This window comes from Notolepis coatsorum, assembly GCF_963971535.1.
Source record: "Notolepis coatsorum genome assembly, chromosome: 18".
NCBI classification, from domain to species: domain Eukaryota; kingdom Metazoa; phylum Chordata; class Actinopteri; order Aulopiformes; family Paralepididae; genus Notolepis; species Notolepis coatsorum.
This window is the reverse complement of record NC_140182.1, coordinates 47,627,995-47,651,630: the sequence shown is the minus strand read 5'-3', so window position 1 is coordinate 47,651,630 and position 23,636 is coordinate 47,627,995. Positions and strand designations below refer to the sequence as shown.

At 42.3% G+C, this 23,636-nt stretch overlaps 1 protein-coding gene across 1 annotated transcript; it reads right to left on the bottom strand.

Moving 5' to 3' along the window:
- Positions 1-37: 37 nt before the first annotated feature.
- Positions 38-23,581, bottom strand: LOC311244975 (small ribosomal subunit protein eS27-like). The gene is made up of 4 exons (XM_084334696.1): positions 23,455-23,581; positions 2,553-2,661; positions 577-687; positions 38-351 (listed from the first exon to the last, which is right to left on the bottom strand). Exons 1-4 carry the CDS (start codon positions 23,458-23,460, stop codon positions 323-325), a joined length of 255 nt encoding a protein of 84 aa, XP_084190822.1. The 5' UTR covers positions 23,461-23,581; the 3' UTR covers positions 38-322.
- Between the last annotated feature and the right edge of the window lie 55 nt (positions 23,582-23,636).

Sequence of the window (23,636 nt, the reverse complement as noted above, 5' to 3'; positions counted from 1 at the left end):
ATTTATTCTTTCTAAATAAAAGCTCATGAATGCTATGTTTTCAACAGCGTCATACTTTATTGTCTTCAAGGATGTTTCCATCAATATAACAGTAATCCGGCTGAAATCTGTTGTAAATACTTTCATAAGAATTACAAAGTGAATTTTATCTATGGACACCTGATAAGACTATGCGTCTGATTTTATTCTGGTTTGTCGACGGAAAGAACCCGTCATGTATTAATTAATTCATCATTACGTCAAGTTCTTCATTCATTGTAATCAATGAAAATCAAAGGCACTGATCAGTGGCATGGCGTCAGCATTCCATCAGTCATCCTTTTCAATGCTGCTTCCTCCTGAAAGAGCAACCTGGGAGACAAAATTAAACAATGAAGTTAGTTATATTCAGGATGGACTAATTCATACAAGACAAATGCTGTTATATTTAGTCTGTGACTGGTAATCAACTTGACACGTCGGCAGGTAAACAACCACTCAAAATAAAAATTCAATTTTACTATAGAATAATGAAAGCAAAAAATTTAGTTATCCACAGTGGCTAGGTGGATGAGAGTTAGTTTTCAACGGTCTTACCCTCGGTCAGTCTGGCCTTTCCGCCTGTTGGCTGGCACAGCACGGTGGAGCATCCCACACACAGCACCACAGTCTGGGCATGGCTAAACACAGTAGTGATCTTGTAGCAGCCTGGAAAACAAGAAATGTGTCGGCTAAATAGCACTAGGCAATATACCAATATTTATCGTCTGTTATTGTATAGTGGGGTAGTGAATCGTAATATAAATGTTGAAAATGTCTAAATTACAAGGTCATATTTCTCAAAGATGTGATTTTTTTTTATATTGATATTGTATCACCCTTCTCATTACCCTGCAGTCCAATGTAAATATTGCAAAATATCGCCCAGCCCTATCAATACTGGGAACTGTGGCCCTCAATCTTTATCTTGATAAATGTGTCACTTCAGGTAGGCCCTAAACATTAGATGTGCAGTGGTGTGTGATGCAGCAGGCGGTTTTAGAACTGACATAAAATAACCACCAACTGCACAGAGGCTTCAAAAGACCAACTACATCTACGATGTTGCTTTATAAGGAATGCCAACATTATGGGAAATGTCAGACAAGAAGATAGATACCAATTTACTATCTGTGTTCAGTAGAAAGCTATCCGGCTGCAAGCTTAGTACAAATAAATGGAAGCGTATACGTACAGACAGTACCACTAGACTATAAGGCTGAGCCCGAACCCTGTTTTTAGGGTTCGAACGTTCGCCAGGGTTTATCGAACGAACGTTCGAACGTTCGTTTTTTGTAAAAAATGTTTATAACTTTTTTTTTTATATATAATTTTTATTTTTTTATTATAGATCCTACGGAGGGCGGCATTGCATAATATATTGGTGAAAAAACATGTTGTTTACAGTGGTGGCTGTTCATGTAAACATGTAATTAAACAAAGCACTCAGAAGAAAATAAACAAGCTACCGAGTACTGCATAAAGTTCCTACCTATGATAAACAATAGCCCTTGCACACCGCAGTCACGTAAGGGGCTAGATAAACAAATGCATTCGTTTTGTGGCATTTTAACGTTATATAGTTAGTGTTACACGTTCAATAACAGGTATTCACTCTTGGTCGACGGGAATGAGAGAGGCGCGCGCCTAGGCTCCTTCCACCGTCTACCTCTGAACGGGGGACGGCAGAGAGACAGAGAGACACCGGCGCGGGGGTCCCGCCGGGCTCCCAACACGCCTGCCGCCTCGGCCAGAGTCGTTTCCAACGCAACCACCTCCCGCCATGAAGCTCGCGCTCCGTGGCCGAAAAAGGCTGGTTCACCTATGGAAAGTTGTTACGACTTTTACTTCCTCGGCGGGGAGCTAACGCTACGTTAATGCTTCTCTCAAGCAGATCAATGGCGGCATTGCCGGAAGTAAAAAAAATAATAAACGCTTGCCGATTGGTGGTAACAGCAGAGGCGGGTGCAAGCGGTGTGACGTAATTGGCAGAATCGCCTGTCATTCAATCAAAATTGTTCTATTGCATTGGTTGAGACTAGAGCTCTGGTTGAGTATCCAGCAACAGCCCGGCAGAGACCATACTGGATACTGGTTGAGCCGAGCGACTCGGGGGACGCGCCGCTTCACATCGCCTCACCGTCGTTGCGCCTGCTTTATTTTTTTTCACCGAACGTTCGAACCCATTAATTAAAGTCCGAATGTCAGCTTAACGAACGAACGTTCGGGCTCAGCCTTACTAGACTACCTTAATTTAAGAGGTTAAAACTCCGGGAGAGTTGTTTTTGGCCAACAGCTAGGCTAGCTGGTCCGTATCCGCTTCCATTCATTTGTGCTAAACTAGGCTAGCTTGCAGGATAGCTTTCTACTGAACGCACAGAGGGGAAGCTAGTATCTATCTTCTTGTCTGACTCTGGAGAAGACTGTAAGTGCATTTCCCATAATGTTGTCATGTTCCTTTAACCCTAGTCTACTACACAAGTTGAACCTGTACTGCCAAGAAAGACCACCTCTGGGCTATATGTTGATATTACCTGGGCATTTCACGTCCATGAAGTAGGAGTTTGGGCACTGAACAAGTCTTTTCTTCTTGTGCTGTCTTCGCTCTTGTTCAAGAGAAGGATGGAGAAGGTCTTCGGCCAACTGAGATAACAAGAATAATAACACACATTAGCCTATGTATATTAGCATACACAAAACTTAGGAAATAGTTGACTATAGAGTGTTGCCAGGTAAGAGTATTGTGAGGGCACAAATATGTTTACAGCAGGCCCAGTGTCAAGTCAAGTGTTCCTTTAGATTAGATTAAAATAGGGATGCACGATAATTATCGGGCCGATTTCAGCAATTATGACGTCATCCCGATAAACCCGATAGCGTTATTGATAGCTCCGATAATATATTATATTTGTTGGTAAAAAAAAATGCGTGTGGGTGAATTGGGATGAAGGGCGTTTGTTTTTACTGTAGTCTCCTCCCGTTTTGCCAGTACTGTGGTACGACTGATAGCGTGTGGTTTAGGAAGAGGGCGTTTTACACAAATCCAGCACTCCCTTTCTTGGCTGTGACGTAGCCACGTAAGTTTCTGAAGCAGCGCGGATGTAAACAAAGATGGCGTCAGTAGTGGGAATAGTTTCAGAGGAAAAAAGTTTGCTTGCTATTTGTAACAAATGCAATGCAGAAGTTCCACGAGGGAAAAGGGCAACAACTTATAATACATCCAACCTAACAAGTCACCTGCAACATCACCACCGCTACGATGGTGTGTTAAAAGCCTACGACGACGCGCGAGCAGCTAAAGCTGCTGCAAATCTAGCCCCTTTCATGACTGTGATGCAACCCTCGGTTGAATACGCAGTCACTTATTGCTCCGTAGTAGCCAGGTTAATTTGCACCACCAAGCACTGCTTAAAAGCTAGCGGCTTGAGCCCTTGGGTCATTTCTGTCAAACTTCTTTAACACTTTGGTCGCCAAAAACGCCTTACCACGTCATTCCCCGCCATGCTCATTCTGCTAAAGACGCCGTACCACGTCTTTGAGATCAATATTTCAAAAATCTGTGATCGCAATCATATTTCTCCCCCGGAGACTTGAGATCTACTGTTGATCCCCTCTCAACTCTCCAACGGTTCAAGAGCGCCATCTGGTGGCCGATCGGCGGATCGCCCAAACCGGAAACGGAAGCTGGTGCTCATTCCAATACGGTCCGATCACTCGCTAATAGTCCCAGGACTCGAGCTAGACACAATGGATAGCAATCAGGGGAGGAAATTAGGCCACTTTACTGGCCAAATGCTAGTATTTTTTACGTTTGGCTGGTAAAAAAAATCAGATACCCGCCAGTTGGCTGGTAAGCCAAAAAGTTTGTTTCCTCCCCTGCTGGCGAGTATACAAAAAAATAAAACATTCTGCAATCACTGCACTGGCAAACGGTGCGCGTCTTCTGAGTGTTCGCTTTAGTTGACAGTGCCACGAGAGCACTGCACAAGACCACCCGCGGACATATAATGTTTAATAAACGTTTGCGCAGTACTGGCCAACCCGCGGACATATAATAATAAAAGTCCCGCGGTACTAGGCTAGCCATCAGGAGCACTCGCAAACAGATAACGTTAAACACAGCAGAAGATGGAAAACAGACAGACTGACCAACGGGGAACTGCATCCAACCCTAGTACAACCCTTGAGTATAAGTTACTAAGGACACATTTAAATCACAGAGGTGTAATGTTAGTCTACTGGAACTGTATACAGTGGTTAGCTTCTAGTTAGCGTTTTAGCTATAGCTGCTTGCTAGCTAACGTTAGCCCCGTGTGCTCAAAGCAGCCAGCTAGGTGTATCTGTTATGACTATAATGTTTCCAAAAAAGCACCGGACTACGACGTAAGGTTAGACATTTTATTTCATGCTCAAAAGCCCCTGGCTTGCACATCGCAGTCACGAAAGGGGCTAGCTCAACCAGTGCACTGTGCACAACAGCAGACCAACCCAACTGACGTTACCACAACACTTGACGGTACTTCACAGCACTGTCGTAAGACCACCGTGCTGTCTTAAAGGCACAGTGTGCCTACCCAGATGCATACACAACATTGACGCAGCTTGACATACAAAGAAGTAATTATCACAATTAGCGATTTTTTTTTGTCTGGTAAAAAATCTGTTTGGCTGGTAAAAAAAATCAGATACTCGCCAGTTGGCTGGTAAGCCAAAAAGTTTGTTTCCTCCCCTGATAGCAATCCGTTACCAATAACTCGATAAACAACATGATTTGGACGTATATACTATTATACAACCTGGAGATGGATCGCATATTTCTACATCCCATAATAGGAATATTTCTGCTCCACGCTCATTGCCCAACGCTACGAGGAAGCTACGGTGAGATTCAGCGTTTTTTTGTGTTCGATATAAACTGCTTTGATGATCATATCACCCACACTAGATGAATCATCTAACGTTGGCCACGGAATTATAAACGACCCCCCCCCCCCCCCCCCATCCGGTCAACATCAGATGATAAGTAGTAACTTCTAGAAGCACGTCCATTTGAAATTTTGTATCTCGCGCAGATCACTATCAAACTGTATTTGATCATCAATATAATGCATTTAGGGCTATAAATCACGTTCTGGAGAATGCTGCAGAAAATGATAAAAACATACTTATACTTTAGACCGTATTTTAGTATGAATATGTGAATGAAAAAGTATAACGTTGCTACACCCTGAACAATAGATACTTGACGTTGAATGGGCCATAGTAATGTCAATTTAGCAATACAATTTAAAAAGTTATAGCACTGCAAAGAAGGGGAACTTCTCCATAGACAAATAGAGCTGGCGTGGGATGGTTTATTATGAATATAATGGCGACCAAAGTGTTAATTTAGCAAACGGCTCGTCAATAGGTACAAGCGCTGCAGGTTCCTTTGTAGCTGACTTTGGATTCACAGCAGCTTTAGCTGCTCGCGCGTCGTCGTATTGATTGAAAACTTTATTAAACAGATTGCAGAATGGGTACAATACAGTACAGCTCAATACACACAATTGTTAACACTTTAAACACCGGAAACGCCAAAACTAGTCATTCCCCGCCATGCTCATTCTGCCGAAGACGCCGTAACACGTCTTTGATATCAATATTTCAAAAATCTGTGATCGAAATCATATTTCTCCCCCGGGGACCTGAGATATACTGCTGAGCTCCACTCAACTCTCCAACGGTTCAAGAGCGCCATCTGGTGGCCGATCGGCAGATCGCCCAACAGGAAGTCATGTGGATGAAGTGGTGCTCACAAGACACACACATACTCCTCTCACTCACACACAGCGATCAGAGTAAGACACACACACATACTCCTCTCACTCACACACAGCGATCAGAGTAAGACACACACATACACAAATTACACAGTACAGTACACACACTCCTCTCACTCTCACACAGCGATCAGAGTAAGACACACACACATACACAATTACACACACACACGGACTCCTCTCACACCCAGCAAACAAAAGACCTAGAAGTCTGTCTGATCTGACTCATCCCCGTCTCCCCCTACAGCTGTTCCACGACGTCAGTACTCAGTAGTGTACGTCACCCTCCCCTCCTGGTCGTGGACCAAGTTACAGCCCCATCAGCCGTGGTGCTGGGGGCAGATGCTGCTGCTAGTTATTTCTTTTTTCTTATTATTATTTTAGTTATTTAAACTTAAAGTACAGTGCACTACACTTCCAATTTTGTATTATTTAATTTATTTATCTTAAGTTGTTATGAGTGATTGCACTTGACTCAATGCACTGACTGACTGTATTCTTGACTTCAACATTTCAAATACATTTCATTTAAAGTTGCAAGATCCAAATTCAAATGTTTCATGAGTCATTATTTTAATTTGCTATGGGATCATCATGTTATGATGTTGTTGTTTGGTCCTGACAAGAGTCTCAAAGTCTGGGGTGATGGTAGACAAGCAACTCTGAGGTCATGCTCAATGTCCAATCTGTTCCTCTGCTCTGTCTTCAGCTGGACCAGAGCTGAGAAGCCACTTTCACAAAGATAGGTAGTTTTTGTTTGTTTGTTGTTGTTTACATTGGTTTTTGATTAGTCGACTAATCGAAAAAATAATCGGCAGATTAGTCGACTACCAAAATAGTCATTAGTTGCAGCCCTAATGATTACAGTGTAGGGCAGATGTAGGCGGTGAAAGCAGTAGGTAGGTATAAATTAAGTATAGGCAACAGAGTTCAGAGTTGTACAGTATGGGTAACAAAGCCTAGGGTGTAGGCATTGGAGTCAGAGTTCAGAGTTAATATGGTATTGGGGGAAGGGGGGGTTGGGGGTAGTGATAATAACAGTAGTGAATGACAGAATTCAATCAGACAGTAGTAATAGTGATGATAGTATAGCCTACAAAACGATAGTACTTGACGGTTATGGTTAACACTTTGAGTGCCACTCACGGCTTTTCTCAGGTTTACACCCTGACCGCTGAATGCCACGGTCACGAGTATTCTCGGGTATTTTTTTTTACTTTTTTTTATTAGCGATCTGAAATCATATTGCATCACGCGAGCCTACCGTTGGAGATCCAGGGACCGCCGGTGCTCAGATGTGAAAAAAGCGCCCCTATCGTCTCCCAGATGGTAAATCACCCTTTTGGAATGGACTCAATGAAAGTGAATGGGAGAACGGATTTCTGACTCCACATTTTACTTCTCACTGATGTAGCCGGGGTCTACCAGAGTTCATTCTGGAGCCTCTGAGCCACGGCGAATATGGGTTATACTGTACACACGATGGATTAATACATTTATCGATTTTTTTCGAATGGCGATCGGAAATTGGAATAAACCATTTGGATACCATCTGACCTCAGGTAAGAAATCTATGTTATCAGTGTTAGGATAATCGGACTCGTTTTCACGGATATATAAGCGTTTATGTGATATGGCTGTTTTGACTGTAAAAGCCATGAGGAAATAAGAGCAGCGATTATCAGCGCACGGCACGAGCGTGCGTGCGCACACATATACTATCGATCATCTAGCGTTTATTTGAAAACTATTCATAAATAGGCCGACAAATGACAACGTCCTGGAATATTCCAGTAAAAGGCGATTATCATAGGCATGGGTTGTTTTTCCCCGGAAAACGGGTGATTTTCAAAATGCTATCAAACGGAAATGAAGCGATACAAATACAATCGGCCTTGCCAATGTTGACTGGAAAATGAGTCTTTGATAAGCGACGGGCAGATTAGACACATAGCCATAATTTAAAACATAGATTAGGCGATATTAACGTTAACATTGGCCGTGGATGGTGGCATTCAGCGGGGTAAAAAGGAAAACACGGCCGGCACTGAAAGTGTTAAGATATAAAGTTAGGGAGCGGCTGGGTAGCGCAGTGGACTATGCACTTGTGTCATGCACTTGTGTCATCCCTACTAACACAATTGGCAGTGTTAACGGGTGGGAAGCCGGTGGGGTATGTGTCCTGGTCGTTGTAAACTGCGACTCTTACTGTTCAGCAGGGAGGGGATCTGGGGAAATAGCACACGTTAGTACTTTATTTAGGCCCCCTACATATTTTAAATACTACTATAGATAGAGTTGGGCTAGGCACTTTATAGTAGAGCCATATGGAATCCGCGATCACGGAATTGAGCAATAAAAATGGAATAAACGATAAAAAAAAAATTAAACTTTTTTTATTTTATTTTTTTACTTTTCCTTTCTTTTGTTGTGGGACTTGTACAGCACTTTGTTCAACTTTGTCAGTGCTGTAAAGTTTAAACCTTTTTAAATCTTAGACAAACAAAACACTTTGCTTTCATGAAATATTGTAAGCCGTCATTTGAGGCTTTATAAAAGCAGCACAATGAACACAAATCTGTCAGTGCCGAGTCCGACCTCATCTTAAATAACAAACAGCATTGCTTGTTGTAATTAACAAAGAGGCAGAGTTGATTTTACAAAAATATATATATATATAAAAAAATTTAATAATCGAATTTTATTTTCATATTCAAATCCCATGCCCAGGGGCGTAGCTGGAGATTCTGGGCCCCATGAAAGAATCAATTTGTGGGCCCCCCAATCTATTAAAAAATGTGGGGCCCCCAATCTATAAAAAAATTTGGGGCATTTGCTGGGCCCTTGGAATCATCCTAACCCCCCCCCCCCCCCAGCTACTCCCCTGCCCATGCCCATCGAACGAAGCTTCGAAGTATTTAAGACAGCCCTATTAAATGGACTGTTATATCTTATTAAATTGTGGACATTTATTCATTCCCACTTATTAGACACTATTTATGATGGTAAAATGAGCGTACAAAGCAAAATACAGAATCCAGAAATATTAAAACGGAAAAAACGGAATTTGGAAAAAAATTTAATGGAATTTTGAAAAAAAATTAACGGATTTCATATGGCTCTACTTTATAGCTGGGGCGGCTTTCTGTATTTGTTGAGAGTGAAGCATTTTGCTCGCTACTTTCTATTCTTGTTGACCCCCTAGTGTTTCTTCTCCAATGCCTGGCATTTTTGGACGAGAACCCTGAACGGCCCAAGTTGAAAGAAAAAACAAATTGAGGCAAAAAAATAAAAAGTACCGGTAGTCTCGTCTGATCTGGACCTGGGGTTAAGCGAAACAGGCTTGTCACCAGTTCAAATCCCCAGATATGCTTGGAAAATTTGGGTACTAAGGGAAAGAGAACAAGCAACACTACTATTCCGGAGGTGCCTTTGAGCAAGGCACTTGACCCCCCCAAATCCACGGCTGCTTGCCTCAATGACTATCGCCCTGTAGCTCTCACCTACATAGCCACGAAGTGCTTTGAGAAGCTAGTGAAGGGCTACATCTGTTCCTCCCTCCCCAACACCTTGGACCCCCTTCAATTTGCATATCGCCCCAACAGGGAGGACGCCATAGCCCATGTGCTGCACACGGCAGCATCACACCTGGACAAGAGGCAGGGGAACTATGTGAGAATGCATTTATTGACTACAGCTCAGCATTCAATACCATAGTCCCCTCCAAGCTCGTAGTCAAGCTCAGAGACCTGTTGAACTACAACCTCTGCCAGTGGGTCTTGGACTTCCTGACAGCAGGGCTGTACAGTGCGAGATATATGTTGCACGTGCTACAGCAACATCGGTCTGTGCAATGAATGGATTTACTTCTGTAGCACTGGTGCGATAGGCATTCGGTTCATATCGATACTCTTATTTTGAAAATCCTGTGGCAAGTCTCATTTCCGCCCAAGCGCAGCTCCAGCCATAATATAATCTATGGCTCCGGCAGCTAACAACGTTCGGTTCATATCGATACTCTTATTTTGAAAATCCTGTGGAGTCGTATCCGCTCGGCTCCACAGCACACAGCAGTAGCGTCTGGAACACGGACATTGCAACATAGCAAGGCTAGTGTGCCTATTTCGCGACCCAAAACAAATCCCTGCTGTTTTATTCCGCATCTAACATGCTTTGCAATCCTCACCATTCCTTTATCACCACGTTGTGTTAAAGACCGAAATTAACGTTACGTTAGCGTAAGCTAACAACAAGCTAACCCTGTTCAGAGCCATAGACAGAGAGAACAGCAGACGGGCAGAGTGAGGGAAGGGAAGGGAAGGGAAGGGAAGGGAAGGGGGGGTAGGCATTCTCCCTTCCGTGTGTGTGTATGCGTTTGAAAAGATCAGATGAAGTCAGACGAGTATATTATATTGATAGTAAATGTAATGAGGGTGGACAGATAATGTTGATATTTAAACATAGAAAATACAATACATAATAAATGTATTCATGAGAAGGGCGGTCGGGTGGCGTAGCGGAGATTGCGCTCGTCACCAATGCAAGAGGCTGCGGTCTCGACTCCCGGAGTCAGCATTGCCCTGCGGCTTGGGCCGGTCGTCATACTAACTCGTTTGGCTGAGTTAGGGGGAGGGAAGTCGTGGGTGGTAATCTGGCGTTGTGGACAGCGACGCCTACAGGTCAGGTCTGGGCGCCTGCTCAGCGAAAGGCAGGAAATGGTGAAGGCAGCGTGACCTCCCACGCGTTACGCTTCACCAATGAGAGTCCTCGCTGCCAGATGAGAAGAGAGCCACTGGCCAGGGTTTCCGTTAGAAAAAATTGTTGCCGGTCTCCGTGACCTGCAAGATTTCAATCTACCGGACAAATGAGATTAATTCCGGTCATAGTTTATTGAGTTTTAAAACAATTGATAGGCAGGCTATATAAAGAATGTCATCCTCAAGGCATGTAGATTTATAATATTATTACTTAAAACTAGGCTACTTTTGCGTATACAGTCATTAATTAATATATTCCAAATAAAATAAGTCCCTCGATACTCCGTGCTGCTGCTGACTTGAAATAAAATAGACCGCGTATCTGTGGGCAGTCGGTCCGACACTAAACAGCAGTCTGTTATAATCACATTTTTATGAGCTAACGAATTCCGTTATATTGGACATTTGTATTAATTATATCAAGCGAAGAACTGAGAAAGCAGAGAGACGGCAACATTATCGTGGTTTGCGTGACGACTCTCTCCACCTCGCAACGACTTATTTGCAAAGAGTATGGCGCTGCAGAGAAGCTGATTTAGCTGTTATTGGCTCTTTTCTGGGAACCGCACAGCAGCGCCCCCCACCCAACATTGGCTGAAAATGGCTGAATTGGAGTACTGCTGGAATACTGCATTGTGCTGTTGCCTCTCTGGCTCTGCAGCTTCACATGCACTCGCACACCCAGCACTAAGCTCTCGCTGACGACGTCGTTGTCATTATTAGAAGCAACGAGGAAACAAATGTAATGATCGTTTCGTTCATCGCATAGGCTATTTAATTTTAGCCTATTTTAATACAATTCAAATAATCAAATTGTGCTTAGACTCAGGGAATTATTTTCACCGGACATTAAGACCGGAGATATTAAATATGTCGGACTTAAACAGATTTTGCCGGTCAAATACCGGTAATTACCGGCTAACGGAAACGCTGCCACTGGCTGTCTCCACATGTGTCGGAGAAAGCATGTGGTGGACTTCAGGGTTCCCTTGTACCTACCAGTAGGAGGAACATGCGCACAACAACCAGGTAGGGGAGGGGGGGAATTGGCATAACGACTAAAATTGGGATGGGGAGAAAAATAGAAAATCAGGCGGAGAAAGAGGATTTAAAAAAAATAATAATAATAAATAAATGTATTCATGATCATCATGCAACATAAAACAATTGCAGGAACGGTTTGGGAGAGAAAGGGATTTTAGGTTGCGTGTTGTGAGTTCCAAAAAAACGTACTTAAAGTTTAAAGCTCAATATATCAAAACGTGGCACTTTATAGTGAACAGGAGGTCTATTTGTATTAAAAATAGTGCTGTCAGGCCAGGGACCGAAACTAAAGCCCGCCGCCCGCCAGGGGCGGGCTGTTTTTACCTTTGGCGCATGACACTTAGAGGGCTGCCCGCCGTGTGGCGTGTAGACGTGTAGTTCATAACTTCATAACGATACTCTTGTGTGAGTACAGATTATAGCCGCTCGTCTTTTTTTTCTCCGCCGCGAGATCGTTAAAAAACTACAAGTCCCACATCGCACTAGGTCCAATCACAGTAGAGTGACGTGACTGGTTTCATGAGAAAAAAAGCAAATGACCAATCGGAAGCTATCTGGCTTGTTTACTTCATCTGCTCTAGTCTATATCGGACCTCCAAGAGCTAACGTTACTGTTTAAACAATGACCCAGTCAACTATTCACTTTTAGTTTAATACATGACGAGGCATTGTCTAACGGTATCTAGCTGGCTAGCTACTGATAGCTGCTGATATCAACAAATGCTCCAGCAATAGTCTACTCGAGTGCATAATACCTCCGGTCCCTCGTTAGCTAGCTTAGCTAGCTCACGTTGATCCATATGTCCCAGTAAACTAAATTGTCTTAACGTTATCTACCGGGCTAGCAGTAGCTACAGATAGCTCCTGATATCAATGTCTTATAACATTGATTGAATGCGTATTCTAGCTGAGGGCATGTTGAATGTGATTTGACAAAAGAACGGTAACGTTATAAATAGGTCCAGCTGCATCGCCGGAGAATCCTTGCATGCTGAATGTAGGGTCTAGCTGAATATAGGGTCTAGCTGCAGGGCCGGAGAATCCTTGCTAGAGCTGGAGGCTACTCAAGTATACACACAGACAGTGGAGCTGTTTGCAGATAGCAAGCATTTTGACTTATTGCGTGGTGGCGATGTCTCGCAGATAATACAACTACAAGTATGATTATATAATATATATTTTATTTAAACAATTTTTTTTTATATAAAATATATATATATATATTTTTAATCAAAAAAAATTTGGCAGGTAAGAAATATGCTTGGCGGGTAGACTCTTCCCATCTACCCGCCACTGGCCGGTGAGTCAAAAAGTTAATTTCGCTCCCTGTGTCAGGCGATTAAAAACATGAATCTAATTAATTACAGGATTTGTAATTAATTAATCGCATAACCATTTTAGGCCTGATATTCTATATTCTATAATAATATTTCAAATTGCATGGGTCCGGATGGCAGAATTCAGTACTGTATACAAAACCTTCTGTTTAATCATCTTCCCTTCATTCATTTCCTTAGATGCTTTCCTTAGGGGTGGGAATCACCAGTTTCATCACGATACGATAGATTCTTTGGACAACGATACGATATTTGCCGATATCACAAAGTCTGCCACGATACGATACGATTCAGGTGCCTGCGATCGATATGAGGCGATATTATGTGCCCATTTAACACAATCAGTCACATTTAGATCAACTAAAAAAAGGCTACGGAAATATCAATTGATGTTTTTATTTTTGAGCTCTTCCAGACATTTAAATGAAAAACAATCTATTGTTTTTAATACAAATAGACCTCCTGTTCACTTTATATATATTGAGCTTTAAACTTTAAGTAAAATGTTTTGGAACTCACAACACGCAAGCTAAAACCCCTTCCTCTCGCAAACTTCCTACAATTGTTTTATGTTGCATGATGATCCATGTTTAAATTAGGGCTGTCTTAAATACTTCGAAGCTTCGTTCGATGGCACAAGCTTCGAACATTTAAAAAAAAATCGAAGTTTAAAAAAAATAAAAAAATAAATAAAAGTTTAATTTTTTTAACTTCAATTTTTTTTTTCTGTTCGAAGCTTGTGCCATCGAAATAACGTGTATCCATTCAACTAGCTGCTGTACTGCTATGGTAGCTAGCCTAGCCGCAATGCTATGGCCGATCACATTCACGTTAGCATGTAAGCTAACAACAAGAGCTTTACTGTAGGTTTAGTCTCTCGCTTTTTGAGAGACATAAACTCTCTGCTCTTGGTGGTACATTGTGTTGATGACTCTGCACCCCCCCCCTTAACAACTGTTTGTATTGAGCCGTATTGTGTTGTACCCATTCTGCAATGTTAAATAACGTTTATCCATTCAACTGCTGTACTGCTATGGTAGCTAGCCTAGCCGCAATGCTATGGTCGATCCCATTCACGTTAGCATATAAGCTAACAACAACAAGAGCATTGGGTCTCTCGCTTTTTGAGACATAAACTCTCCACTCTTGGTGGTACATTGTGTTGATGACTCTGCACCCCCCCTTAACAACTGTTTGTATTGAGCCGTATTATATTGTACCCATTCTGCAATGTTAAATAACGTTTATCCATTCAACTAGAGCTATACTGCTATGGTAGCTAGCCTAGCCGCAATGCTATGGTCGATCCCATTCACGTTAGCATGTAAGCTAACAACAACAGGTTTAGTCTCTCGCTTTTCGATTTTGTGGCGAGGATGGAAAGCATGTTAGATGCATTTGACCCCTTGTGGGGGGAAAAAACAACAGGCACTTATTTCGGGCAAAATAGGCGGACTCTGAAGCAATGCTTTCTAACGTCTACACACGCTGAGCTACTGTTGTTCCGGCCGGGCGGAAATGCTCACGGGGGGATTTTCAAAATAAGAGTATCGCAATATGAATCGATCTTTTTACGTTGCATCGATCCTATTTGATTATTGATAATAGATAGGGATGCACCGAAATTTCGGCACGAAAGTTTTCGGCCGAAAATGGCAAAAAATTGCCTTTCGGCCGAAAGAGTTTTCACCGAAAATATATCACCGAAACACAACGTGTTGTTGTGATGATGTCGCGCTGTCGGGAGTCGCGCTGTTTCCATGTAAACTCTGCGCGCAACGCGTCCAATAAATGCGTCTTTAACATGCTTTATATCCTTATTTACTATATGCCGCGGTTAATCACTGAGTGATCTAATATGCATATTATTCAGAGCGAGAGGGGGGGGATTGTGTTTCTCACATTGACGCTGTCTGTCGCGCATCTACTGTGTCGAGTCAAGCGAGCACATTCAGCTGGGGACTAGAAAGGTGCGCTCAGTAGAGCACAGATGTCCGCTGCGCAGCCAGAGAAAATATGGAATTAATGTACTGTATGCATTCAGAAGTGCTGAATAAATGTTTTATGGACCCATAATAGTGATTATTTATTATTTAAGTTAAGTTGCCATAATCATATATTTTTCCATAATCATAATGTTCCACAACATTGGTAAAACAAAATTCTATTCTATGAATCATTTTCGGCCTTTCGGCTTTCGGCCAACTGTTTTCTATTTTCGGTATTGGTTTCGGCCAAGAATTTCCCATTCGGTGCATCCCTAATAATAGATCGATATATCGATCTGGATCGATGTATCGTCCCACCCTACAAGTGATCTCAAGAAGGTACTGAACGAGATCAGTGGCAGTTTTTTTATGCATGGTCATTTTTAGCATGGTGTTATTCATATTCACTGTCAACGATGCAAAGAAAAATCATAATTCATATTCTCCTTTGTTTCATCACAATTTAAGCAAGCCTAGTAGGGGTGCACCCAGGGAGCGAAATTAACTTTGACTCACCGGCCAGTGGCGGGTAGATGGGAAGAATCTACCCGCAAAGCAGATTTCTTACCTGCCAACTTTTTTTTGATAAAAAAAAAAATTATTATTATTTTATATAAATTTTTTTTTAATAAAATATATATATTATATAATCATACTTGTAGTTGTATTATCTGCGAGACATCGCCACCTCGCTGTCTGCAAACAGCTCCACTGTCTGTGTGTATACTCTAGTGGCCTCCAGCTCCAGCAAGGATTCTCCGGCGCTACAGCTGGACCCTAAACTCTTACATTCAGCATGAAAGGATTCTCCTACCCTGCACCTGGACCTTAGTCAGCAGCGCTGCAGCCCTCATGCGATGTAACTGGACACTTGCAGTTGTTTATGTCGGGAGCTATCAGAAGCTAGCCAGCTGGATAACGTTACACAATGCCTCATGTATTAAACTAAAAGTGAATAGTTGACTGGGTCATTTTGTAACAGTAGCTAACATCAGCTCACGGAGGTCTCTCTGACTAGAGTAGACTAACATCAGTCACGGTGACTGTGTGTTTACATGCAGCATACAGAAACAGGTAGGGGAGGTTTAGGAGCAGCAATGCGCTCAGACAGCGAGTGAGAACTCCGCTCAGAATTGGATCATGATTTTCGGTTTTCACATGACCATTTGATTGGCCGCCACACGGCGGTCAGTCCTCTAAGTGGGAGGCGCCAAACGTAAAAACTGCCCGCAAATGGCGGGCGGCGCTCTCTAGTTTCGGTCCCTGGGTGCACCGATGTATCGGTCGGGTATCGGTATCGGCCGATACGTGCCTTGTTGACTGAAATCGGCCTATAAGCTCAAATGTGCCGATGGCAGTAGCCGATAAGTTCAGTCGCGTCCTGCACAACGCCGCCCCCAGTCTAGGGGTGGGAATCACCAGTTTCATCATGATACGATACGATATCGATTCTTTGGACAACGATACGATATTTGCCGATATCACAAAGTCTCTCACGATACAATACGATACGATTAGATTCAGGTGCCTGCGATCGATATGAGATGATATCATATGCCCATTTAACACAATCAGTTATGAGACTCGCCACAGGATTTTCAAAATAAGAGTATCGATATGAATCGATCTTATTACATCGCATCGATCCGATTCGATCGTTGATAATTACATCGATGTATCGATCTGGATCGATGTATCGTCCCACTCCTACCCCAGTCCCCCACAAGCTACTGCATCAAAGTTACTACTAAATATTCAACATTCTCTTTTGAGACTCCGCTTCAGACTCTTATCATTTGGCACTAAAAGCTAAACAGTCACCGATATGGCTGTCCGCAACATGTCATTAATTGTGTACGCGAGGTGGTCGCTCAGTGACGACGCTAACTTGAGCTAGGTTAGCTAGCATGAGCTACCGGGAGATGGAAAGACTAAAGTTACTGGTGAAAATGTGATTTACATTGGAATACTCCTTTGCCAACTTGCTGTACTTTGCTTGCAGGTCTGCAGCCATTATTGCTGGATTATGAATAGCCCCAACTTTAGCCAAGGTAACGTTATGGCTAAACCTTTAACGTTAGTTAACGCTAGCTTTCGGTTAGCTGTTCAATGCTAATAACACAACCAAGCGAACCCATCACAGCTCCCCGTCAACACCCCTCTCTCGGGAAGATGGCATTTAAGAAAGTATCTGCTGTTAAAATGACACAAACATTCGTTTTGTGGCATTAACGTTATATAGTTAGTGTTACACGTTCAATAACATAAGCATAGTATTTACCCGAACTACTAGCTCAGTTCCTTCCGTTGCTCAAAGAGCCCTGAGAGTTGTACCCAATCCATTCTGCAATCTGTTAATAAAGTTTTCAATCAGACAAATGTATAGAAAGTAGGGCTGACCTTCGAATTTTTTTTTGGCAATCGAAGCTTCGGGGCCGAGCTTCGATTTTAATTCGAAGCTTCGAATTAAAAAAAGATTTTTTTTTTTTTTTTATATATATATTTTTTTTTTATTTTATGTTGTGGGACTCGTACAGCACTTGGTAAACTTTGTTGTTTTTAAATGTACTCTATAAATAAAGTGGATTGGATTAATGAATTAAGTAGCCCCTTTCGTGACTGACGCAGCCAACAGTGTGATTTAATTCAAGGTGGATCGTAGGGGTGGACGGTATGGTCTAAAATTTATATCACGGTATAATTCGAAGCATAGACGGTAACGGTATATATCACGGTATCAGTGTTTCTGTTCGAATAATTTTTTTTGCCTGATAGGCAGGCTATATAAAGAATGACATCCTCAAGGCATGTAGATTTATAATATTTTAACTTAAAACTAGGCTACTTTTGCGTATAAAGTCATTATATTCCAAATAAAATAAGTCCCGAGTCGAGACTCCTGCTCCCATTGCAAACAGCGGGGCTGGATTTAGCTAGAAGCATATGTAGCTGCAGAGCCGCAGAGCGAATTGAATTGAATAAGAATCGAGACAAAGGTGCCACTCATCCTCAGCTTTAAGAATTGACAATTGTGTCAACAAATTGACACATGTGTCAACAAATTGACACACAAAATGCTTAGAGACGATGGGGGTCAGAACGGCGCAAGGGTGGGGGGGCGCTGTTTGACGGGCCTGTGACCAGACCTGAAAGAGCCACTGGCTCTGCGGCTCTGCAGCTGCATGCTATTCGCAAATCCACTGCTGCACGCCTTCCTCCCGGCTCCCGCTGCTGCCGTCGTTATCATAACACTACACACATATCGTAATGTTTACAGCAAACTGTAGTTGATCACCAGGTATGTTTTATTAACGTAGAATAATTCATATAAGAAAAACGATAGGGAAATATCTTACCTTTCTCCACTGGTTAAAAATGCCAGGAACTGAAATTGAAACTTGCTGTGCGCCGCGGTGATATGTGTTTATTATGAAATGACAATTGCGTGTTGACACGCCCACTGCGCGAAGCCTCCTAAATAACTTTTTCCAGTTTGCACATATCTATTATCTATGACTAATTCTATCTATTTTTAGGGGCAAATGCGATTGAAATAGTCGCGCTGTGGTTACATGACGTCATTGCTATTTTAGAGCTGCTCTACCGGTTAAACGGTATAGTCAAAATCCATACCGTAGAGCAAATTAATACCGTTTATACCGTATACCGTTTATACCGTCCACCCCTAGTGGATCGCTGTTGTCGTTTGAACAACTTCAGATTTCATGGGAACTACCAATCCCCCAAATCAAGAATGTTTAAGATGAATGAAGTAAGATTTTGATTATTTGAAATATGGCCTGTGTAGACTAAACTATGCACAGAATTATGTCAGTCTACAAGGTCCGGATTCTACATGGTCCGGCAATGTAGACCTTGTAGACTCCACTACAGACCAATTATCAGTGAATGTTCATGCATTTTTAAGAAGGGCTACTTCCACAAAAAAACAGAACTCACCAAAACATCTCAGTAGCACCTTATCTAAATGTTCTATTTCATATATGGAGATTCATATTTATTTATGTATTGCATGCATTTCTACATTTTATTTCCTATTTTGTTTATTCATCCCAGTATCTTTCTTTCTTATGTGTGGAATTCTACAAGGCATTTACATTCACATTTAGTCATTTAGCTGACGCTTTTATCCAAAGCGACTTACAAGTTCTGTACGACAGGTCATCAGGAAGGATACAACTCTATCAGCTGAGTAACAATATTCATCAAAATGTTGCGTGTTACAATGTAGGTTAGTTTATTAGGACAAGTGCATGACAGTAAGGTTAGTTAGGGTTAGATTTTTTTTATTTTATTTTTTAAATTTTATTTCAGATAATGGTTGAAGAAGTGCGTCTTTAGTCGACGGCGAAAGATTGGATGGGATTCGGCTGTCCTAACTGGGGTGGGTAGTTCATTCCACCATTGTGGGGCAAGGACTGAGAATAGGCGTGTAGGTGGTGTATATGTGTTTGAGGATGATATCCTTCAAACAGGCAATAGTGATGATATAATTTGGGCAGTGCTGAGCTGGGTTACTTTCCTCCAGTGTATTTGTCCCCCGGCCCCACCCAATGGCCCCATGCACACACACACACACCGAAGTAAAAATAAAAATAAAATAAAACATTTTCATTTTTTTTTTTTTTAAACTTCGATTTTTTTTTTAATGTTCGAAGCTTGTGCCATCGAACGAAGCTTCGAAGTATTTAAGACAGCCCTAATAGAAAGGCTTTGTTTTATAGTAAAATCATTATGCCTCGTCGTTTGGTCATCCTGTGGAGCGCTGGCCGGCGGGCAGCTAACGTATTAGCTACGGTAAGCTTGTTGTGGTAAGTAAAGAGGCCTACAAATACAAACATACAAATATACATATAAATAAAAATAAATTACAAATATTTCTTTTTTGCCACAAATATCGGTATCGGTATCGGCCGATTGTGTTAGTTGAACAATCGGTATCGGTGGCACATTTTCATATCGGTGCATCCCTAAAGCCTAGTAATAGACTAGTGTTGTCACGATACTGGAATTTCGACTTCGATACGATACCTTGAAAAGTATCGATACTTTTTTCTTTTATTATATTTTTTTTTTACAAATTTTGCTTTTGTTGCTGGTTGATTCTCCTCAGCTTCTCTCTGGTACTATACGAGAAGATAAATACACTTTTAAAACCCTTTGTTTATCTTTAGATCAGAGAGAGAAAGAGAGAGTGGCTGCTGGAGATTTTAGGTCTACTGAGCGCACCTTTCTAGTTATGACCCGAAAACAAGGGTACTAGAGAGAGAGAGAGAGAGAGAGAGAGAGAGAGAGAGAGAGAGAGAGAGAGAGAGAGAGATTTCTCCGGAGCTATGCTCGGAGCATTTATTAACGTTACATTTTCAACAACATTGCTGCTAATTGGACACTTCATGGAGGCGGGGTAATGTTGTGTCGAGTTCATGCGTGTACTGGTGTAGGATGGGCTCCGGCTCCGCTCGACCGAACGTTGGACACGGGGTAGTTGTGTCGAGTTCATGCGTGTACTAGTGTAGGATGGGCTCCGGCTCCGCTCGACCGAACGTTGGAAACGGGGTAGTTGTGTCGAGTTCATGCGTGTACTGGTGTAGTGGGCTCGGCTTGACGTTACTCCGTTTCCATGAAGTAATAGGTGGCCAGCTAGCTAGCATTAAGCTAACGGAGGAACGACAGCTAACGTTAGCTAATAATAGCGTTGTTTACAAACTGAAGACAGGGCTGCGCTGCCCGGCTGTGAGGGGGAGGAGGCTGCAGCAGCTTGTGTCTGTTGCTCTGAGCGAGGAGGAGGAGGAGGCGGAAGGGCAAGGCTCTGGCAGCGCGTCTGTCTGTCAACAACTTGCGGGAGCAAGCCAGCTGGTACCGATACTGCAGAAAGTATCGGTACTTCGGGAAATGAGTATTGAAGCCGTTTTAAATATTCAGTATCGATATGTATCGATACTTCGATATTTGACAACACTATAATAGACACTATTTCTGACACTGGGAATAAATTCACTGAGGTCCATAGATGTCCCTAGATACCAAGAACATGCAAATGGACCTTGTAGAAGTGGAGCAATCTTCCATTTACTTAGGTATGTATTTTAGGCAGATTTTCAGAAAATAGGGCTCCGGGCTTACCTTAACACTCACTTTAACACTACATTATATGTATAATAATAATAATAATAATTCATTTATTTTGTATAGCGCTTTTCAAATACCCAAAGTCGCTGACAATAGGCAAAAAAGAAACAAAGAAAACAAAGAAACATAGAACCACAGGGAAACGGAGGACAATAAGAATACACAGGAACATAAAACCACGAGTAACGGATAACAAGTATGGGAGTGAGTAGGGGAGACAGTCTGGAGGAGAGTAAAGGTCCTCCCATAGTCGAGCGGACCGTACACGGAGCAGACTCCCGCGGGCTCAAAGCGGACCCAAAGGGTACTCAAAGCAGACCCAAAGCAAAGTCCAAGTGCGAAGCTCCTATTTTCTGACGCACGGACGTCCGCGGCGCCCACTTGGTGTCACACAAAACGCTGCTCGGGGTCTTTGTTGACCATGACCTGCATTAAATGTGACACCGCGCGAGGAGAGTTTGAGATTAGCCCTTGACGCCATCGCCATCTTGTGGTAAAAACGATGGCACAGATAGACGCACATTTTGAGGAGAGACTGGCAAATGAAGTACAGAAATACAGACATTTATATGATAAATTTAACAGAGCTGCTCTTCTTCATCATCTGATAATGACGCCATAACAGAAGTGTAAACAGCGCGAAAGAATTGTGGGAAATGTAGTAAACTTGGCGCGAGACATGTAGGAAATTGGTCCGCTGAGGTACGATCGACTATGAAAGCTCAATGAGTCCAGTGGACCTCCGCGGAGTCCAGTCCGTGTACCGTCCGCTCGACTATGGGAGCACCTTAAGGGAAAACCAAGGGGGGTGGGGGGTATCTATTATTAAAAGATTTGCACTACATTCATTCCTCACTTGCATCTTGCCTTAATTAAAAGTTTTGTACCTCATTAAGTCTGCATTTGTACCTCATTGTCTTTCACTGTACTTAGAGATTGTACTTAGGTTGTACTTTAGAGTTTGTATATTGTATTGTATAGTGTTATTCCTCCTTTACTCTTTTTTACTGTATGAAGCACATTCTCAGGGGCTCTTACCGAACAAAGCATTTCACTGTGAAGTACATGTACATTTATATGTGACAAATAAAAACAAACTTGAACTTGCTCCAGTAAAACTGCTCAGGTGCTAATTAAGTAACAGCAGAGACCCGGGTTGTACTGGGCAGCTCAATGCGCAGCGTGAACATGAATCCTATTGTTTAAAAATTAGTCCCTCCTTGGGAAAACAAGGGCCAAAGCTAAATACACAAACTCACCTCAGACAGGCTAAACTGAGAGCTACACAAACTCACATCAGACAGGCTAAACTGAGAGCTACACAAACTCACCTAAGACAGGCTAAACTGAGAGCTATCCCTCCCCCTCGGAGTCGTGGTATGTATATATTTACTGTTAGGATCTGTTTAACAGTACTGTATATTTGCATATCTTGTATGTCACAAATGTAACAGTACTGTATATCATAAATGTCATGATTAGATTAGAGTACATGATGTCATACATAAATGTCCATATGAATTGAAAATGGGGGACCCTGGTCTTATTGAGCTGTACTAGTGTACCCATTCTGCAATCTGTTAATATAAATCAATCAATCAAACCTCTGACAGGCTAAACTGAGAGCTACCTATCTGACATGTCCAGTTTATATTGCACCACACAGCCTATTAGCAAAAAACGAAGTTAGTTCGAGTAGGTTTGGGGACATTTTTGCGTCTTGCAGGCTGTTAAGTACAGGTAAATCTGCGTGAGAGTGTGCTGCAAAATATACACCCAGAATACAAAAAAAAATTAATAAACGAACAAAGTTGGGGCATAAAAGCCAGTCCCCTCTTTATTAACGTGACAAGAGTCTTTACACGGGAAACTAGGAAAACATTCGGGTATTCATTAAATAAGCTATGTGGGTATTAGGCCTCAGACGCTCAGCTGTTATTAAAATCGGAACTGTTGTTCTCAAAGGATTACATCTACGGTATGACGTGGGGTGTTTATAAACTCGATAAGACACGGTGCAGTGGAGCACATTATTGCAGAGTCCACTGAAAGAGAGTGACTGTTCCTTGGAAGGAACAGACTTTAAGGCGTCAGTGTTGTTGACAGACTTGGCCTCCAGTGAGTAGCCTCCTCCGCCAGACACGCCGAGCTACAGCCCGTTAGCCCCGCCGCGCCATGTGCTGCCAACTAACATGTTATCAGACGTCGGTCGGACTCAAATTAAAAACGTGATTGTTGAGTTTCACTGTTGACGAACATTACGACAAGTAGATGACAGTGACAACAACGAACAACAACCACGGCAAGATAGAAACGTTATATATTATAGGCTACTTACAGGCATTTTCTTTTCCACGGAGTGTTTTCGCTTTGCATCCGCATACGTTGAGCTGATTGGTCTGAACAGTGAGCCTGGCAGCAGAAAACGTGGGTTGCCAGATCGGCAGGTATCCCTCCTAGATTGATGCTCGAGACCAGAACATTTAGGTTAAATACTACTATAGTAAAAATGAGATGTTA